The 6,000-nt window shown below is 33.7% G+C and overlaps 1 protein-coding gene across 2 annotated transcripts in view; it reads right to left on the bottom strand.

Moving 5' to 3' along the window:
• Window positions 1-3,951: 3,951 nt before the first annotated feature.
• The window catches only part of cul3b (cullin 3b), an 89,541-nt gene continuing 87,492 nt past the window's right edge, over window positions 3,952-6,000 (bottom strand). For both annotated transcript variants that reach the window (XM_059947496.1, XM_059947505.1), the window contains 2 exons: window positions 4,726-4,871; window positions 3,952-4,415 (listed from right to left, as the gene is read on the bottom strand). In XM_059947496.1, coding sequence (XP_059803479.1) covers window positions 4,284-4,415; window positions 4,726-4,871 — 278 coding nt within the window. In that variant the 3' untranslated portion in view covers window positions 3,952-4,283. The remainder of the gene's footprint in view (window positions 4,416-4,725; window positions 4,872-6,000) is intronic.

Genomic DNA, 6,000 nt, shown 5'->3' with positions numbered 1-6,000 from the left:
CCTTCCATGGCTTGTCACAACCACACTTGCATTTCATTTTCCTCTATGAATAACTGATTAAAAAAGACAAGCCTTACCAGTTATTAATTACCAAACTAATCATTTAAGCAGCTGAAATGCAACACCTCAGGCAAAGTGAACTCATCCTATAAGGCTCAAGCAGTGCCAGTCAATAAATTAAACAACATTTTTACTTTGTTTATATATTAGAATTATACAGAATTTCAAACACAACTTCCAAAATATTTACCCAACTTGAAATTCAAAATTTCTTGAATATGCTTGATTATTTTTCATTTATTCTCCATACAATGTACTTGACCTCGGCTTCCACATGAAATCAATTAATTTCATAATATGGAATAATAAAATTTGGAATATTTTTGATTAGAAAACATGAGTTTACAGTAAGTGCATACCTTAAATATATGAATAAATCTCAATCAGGAAAATGAATAATGTCATTTATTCCTGAACGGGATGAAAGTAGTGGACAAGAATTTTGAGTAGAGATAGGCTAGGTGTTCTAAAAACAGGGTTAGAAAGCATTATATTGCACAACAAATACAACATACTACTTTGCAGAACAAGAATAATAAAAAAAATTTGCTCCTGGCAAAATAAGATTTGCATTTGATGCAAACTTAATAAATTACTTCAGCATACAAGTGCTGAGTGCATTTGGAAGTACAGAGTTATACATCGTGATACAACATGTTGACTAACCAGCTTGGTGAGAATTATTTTATTTACACGTTCTTAATAATTCAAATAAATTAAAATAGTGTATATAATTTCTAGCAACTCTACAATTTACAAACAAATCAAGTTATTAAAAGGCAATTGCACATTTTAAGTAGTTCTGCCTCAAAGCACTAAGATAAAAATACTGTAAGAATTTTAGTGACAACCTACAGTTTTGAAATACTTAAATGGGCTTCTATGAACAGAATTTTTATTTTATGCACTATATGGGTAATTGACATTTTTATATAAATGTAATAATGAATTGTTTTAAAGTACTTACATTCTGGGTCATCCATTCTGTAAATATTTAGGATAAAATTTCTTCATTTGCTGAAGTAATTTTCAGTGTCACTGACAATCATGTTTGCATCATTAGATTTTCAGAGCCCATGTGTAATGCAGAAGTTTGAAGATGCTTGGTAATTCCATACCATCAGTTTGTACTGATTGCATGAGTTAGTTATTTACAAAAATATTTCAGTAGAACAAGCAACAGCACAGTATAGCCTAAAACAAAGATGGCTGAAGATAAACACATGAAAAAATAGTTACTAGATTTGCAGGGGATTGATCATTACCAGGCTATCTTAATGGATCAGAGGTGAGAGCTAATAACCCAGAGAGTGCAAACACAAATATGATTCTGACAAAATAAAAATTTTCATTTAACAATAAATAGCACCAGTAAAAGTCTCCATGAATCCACTCGATTCTTCTAAGCCCAACCGTTCATTAACATCCCGAACTCTAATCCTCCACCACGATTATTTTCAACACTGGCAGCCCACAAGGCTGCGTCCTCTGCCCCCTACAGTTCCTTGTACGCTCAAGACTACATGGCCATATTCTGTTCTAGCTCTATCTACAAGTCTGCCCCTGATACTACCATAGTAGGTTCCATCTAAAATAATAATACATCTGTGCACAGGAAAGTTATAGAGCCTAGTGACATGGTGTCATGACAATAATCTTTCCCTCGATGCCAGAAAAAACAAGAGCTAGTTATCAATTTCAGAAAGGGGGCAGAGGTGGTACCCATGCTCCTGTTTACATAAACTGAGGTTGAGAGGTTTGAGAGTCTCAAGTTACAGGAGTAAACAATAGAGTCTGTCCTGTCCAACCATGATGGTGCCATGGGCAAGAAAGTTCAAGTGCCTTCACTTCTCAGGAGGCTGAAGAAATCTGGCATGTCACCGTCAACCTTGCTATTGTTTATAAATGCAACAGAGGAAGAATACAATCTGGATGCACCAGGGCTTGGTAGGCGACTGCTGTCTGTTTTAAAAATTCTAAACCTGCACCATGGAAATTTATAAGTCAAATAATCTTAACAATATAACATGTATTCCACATTATTGGTAATAGTGTACTTATTCAATGCAGTTTCTTGGAATTTAGTGAGATTCAACAGGTTGCTAAAGATGACTCGTCTCTAAAGGTGTAATGAAGATGAACATAAAAGTGTCATATTTTAAGAGAAGTGACTTCTATTACATCAAATTTCTATTTTACATATACTGAACTTTGCTAATTCCAGATTTAGCGACAATGACAATAAGAAAATTCCACTAGAAATGACCTCGTATGAAAAGAATTCTGTATATCTATACCAGGATAACTTAATTTAAAAAAATGTATAGTGGAAAATAGCAGGCTGAAGCACCTAAAAAGTTGAAGTCTGTATAAACAATTTATCCAGTCTAGGCATTTATTTAAGTGGACTTCATTTATGTTATATTTTCCTATTAGTCACATCAAAACATTCAACGCTGTACTTAGTGTAGAATCTTTAATGTGTATTCCATTGGTTGGCATCATAACAAAGACGCTGGCTGAACTGGATTGATCGTAGTATGACCTTAAAAAGCAGTACAGCAAACAATCTGACATTTACCTCTAATAACAAACCTCAGAACTTAGAAAAAAAATCAGTAACCCATTAAGATCAACCTTTTAAACATAAATTATGATAGTTATGTATATATTAAGTGTCCCCAAAAGTTCAGTAAACTTTAATTAAAAATTTCATCCCAGAAGGGATCACTTGCATCCATTTTCACTCCATTTATAGCACTGGTTGGGGCTTTCAAAGACCAACTCTAATTTAATTGTGGATACACTGAAAAGTCTCAAGAGAAACTGTGGGTTATTGAGGTAGCTCCTCAGCCCCACTACCCTATCATTTATTTTCAGTAGATTACCCAGGAAACATTTATTTGGTAGTTAAATTGTTTCCACTCAATATATTATACATATAAAAAATTACTGCTGCTAATTAATATCACGAATTGATTTTCTGTTGCAGTTTAGAGATAGCCTATGAATCAGATCATGGTATCCCACAGGTATATGTCATTTTCAATGCTGTGAAAATAAATCTGCTGTAATTAACCAGTACCATCCCTGAAAGAAAATGATATTTCTTGACTAGAAGGTGGGGTGCTTTTAACTGAGACAGTCATGCTTTGTTTGATACAGACAAATTAAAACAAACTAGAAACAAACTTTCAGCTTATCCACAAATATAACTAAATAAGAGTTATTCTTTAAAGCTCCCATTATATAAAAAAAATGCTGTTTCCATGCATTGTCACATCTATCTCAATGTTTCATTTCACATGAATACTAAGATATCATCCAATAGATATTATGACTGTATACATCTTGTGTACAATGCAGATTTTATCTATTTTACTAATATTTTTATTTTGAATTCCCGTCTACAAGTAATGTGATGAAAACAATGCCCTGTACAAGCTACTATTAGCAGTGAGTACAACAGCAAAAAAAAATATTATACATTTTATACACACTAATATAAAACTTCAACTTTAGAAGTAACTGGGCATGGACTGCACTTGCCATCGACACAATGAAGAAACTATTAGTATATCATGTTAGTGATGATACAGGCAATTTAATGGGACCCCATACAAAGATTTCCACTGAAAATATTTCCTGCAATAAATTGCATTCAATGGTAAAATACAGCATGTTAAAAAGCACATTTTTTGCAATTTTAAAAAATGTGCACACAATTTAGGGGTTTAAAGCCTTCTTCCTAGCAGAATATTGCAAAAGCAAGGCAATATGTGAGGCAGCTGCAGTTCATTTAACCAGCTTTATACACCCAATCCTTACAAGCACAGAGGTGCCAAACACTCAGAAAAATTCTTTGACATAAACATTGAGAATCAGGGAAAATGAAATTTGAACAATTGCTTTATTTTTATTGATGGTATTTCACGTTTTCTAGATTTTATTTCTTTTTTTTTTACAGTACTGAAAACAAAATGAAAACACATTCACATTTTCCCGAGGAACTCTTAAGGGTGATCTCTACAAGGGCAAAATGGCGAGCAACCAGAAGTTAGGTCCATTTTGTTCAAAAATTATCACAGGAAATAAGGGCTTGATCTGAATAACCTAGTACACTTACTGCAATTTATTTGGAGAAGGTCTTCTTAATATTTTTAAAATGAACTTCTCAGTTCATGCGATTATAAAGTCCAGAAGATAAACTGGTTGAATTCATCTTATGCTACATAAGTGTATACTTTACGATCCTCAGGTGTTCGTGCCAAATATTCTCTCTCAATAAGTCCCTCAATTCTTTTTTTGATTACCACTGGACTTGGTAAGAAGCGAGCTTTCAACTGCTGGGTCACCTATGAATGGAAAGGAGAAAAGGTTAAAAAAATTAATACTTTTAATATTTAAAAATATTTAATGTAATCCACTACAATAAACATTGAAATTGTTGAAAATGTTTCAATATCTGGCTTTCACTCCAGTGTGTGAAAATCCTGTATCCCAGTAATACAGTCCCATAGTTTTCATCACATGCCCACTAATTTAATTACTGGTTTACTAATTCTATCAATCTTGAAATCTGACATTAATGAATACATTAAATGTACGCAGAAACCACTTTACAAAAATTGCATTTTTAAAAGGTAAAATTTAAATTTCTTGCACCTCAGCCACCAGAACATTATGTTGCATCTTCTTCCTGGATTTCATGATGCGTACAATGGCAGCCTCAATTTCATGCTTCCTGTCATCATCAACTTTCTGCCGGGTTTCTTTTCTTTCTGGATCAGACTCTCCTTGTTTGGCAGCAACTGAAAGTTAAATCCATTAGCCAAATTTAAGCATTAAGTATCAAATTATACCTCTAATTCACAACACACGGATATCAACTACATCAATCTGTAGTAAATTTGACATTCCTTTAAGGAAATAATAAATTTCAATTCTCTATTCCAGAGGGCTGTACTTGAAGAGGAAATAGTTAAATTTTTGAAAGATCAGAGAAATGAGGGCATTGGGGAATTGGCACAAAAGAGGAGATACTGTATGGCTTGGGGGAGATCAGCCATAACCACACTGAATGGTAGGGCAGGCTTGAGGGACTAAGTGGCTAACTCCTCCAACTATTTTCTTATATAACTTACTTTAAAATGGACCAATAGCTGATAGAATGCAAAAAGTCTAACAAAGTAGATTTAATTTCTATTGATTAGAAACAGATGATAATTTGGCTACTAACCAAATAAGAACACAAGAAATGGCAACAAGAATAGAAGAAATGGCCTCTTGATCCTGCTCCACCATTTCATAAGGTCATGGATAATACAAGCTTTACTTCAGTACTATTTACCATTCTTTCCCCATACCCCTTGACTGCCTTGTGGTTCAAATATCAATCAACACCTATATATATTTATTTAAATATTGCTTTTATAGCACTTTGTAAATTCTGGAGATTTACGCCCCTGAAAAAAGAAATTCCTCATCATCTGCTAAACAGAAAATCCCTTAACCATAATTAACTTTCCCTCCAATTTTAGATGCTCCTTTAATAGGATATTTTTCTCATTATCTACTGTCAATCCACTCAGAATTTTGAATGTTTCAATAAAAATCATCTTATCCTTCTAAACTCCAATGAACACATAGGAGCAGAATGACAGCAACACAAACAACTCAGCAGGAAAAGAGTACAGTCGATGTTTTGGAACTGCACACCACAGATGCTACCTGGCCTGCTGTGTTCCTCCAGCATTTTCTGTGTGTTGCTTGGATTTCTAGCATCTGCAGATGTTCTCGTTTGTGATAGCAGCAGAATTAGGTCATTCAGTCAATTGAGTTGGCTATTAATCATTTGATTGTGGCTTATTTATTTTCCTTTTCAATGTCATTCTCTTGCCTTGCTCACATATCGTTTGACACCCTTACTAACACACACTA

The sequence above is a fragment of the Hypanus sabinus genome, chromosome 2, assembly GCF_030144855.1.
Source record: "Hypanus sabinus isolate sHypSab1 chromosome 2, sHypSab1.hap1, whole genome shotgun sequence".
Lineage (NCBI taxonomy): Eukaryota > Metazoa > Chordata > Chondrichthyes > Myliobatiformes > Dasyatidae > Hypanus > Hypanus sabinus.
This window is presented reverse-complemented; position numbering and strand designations above follow the sequence as displayed.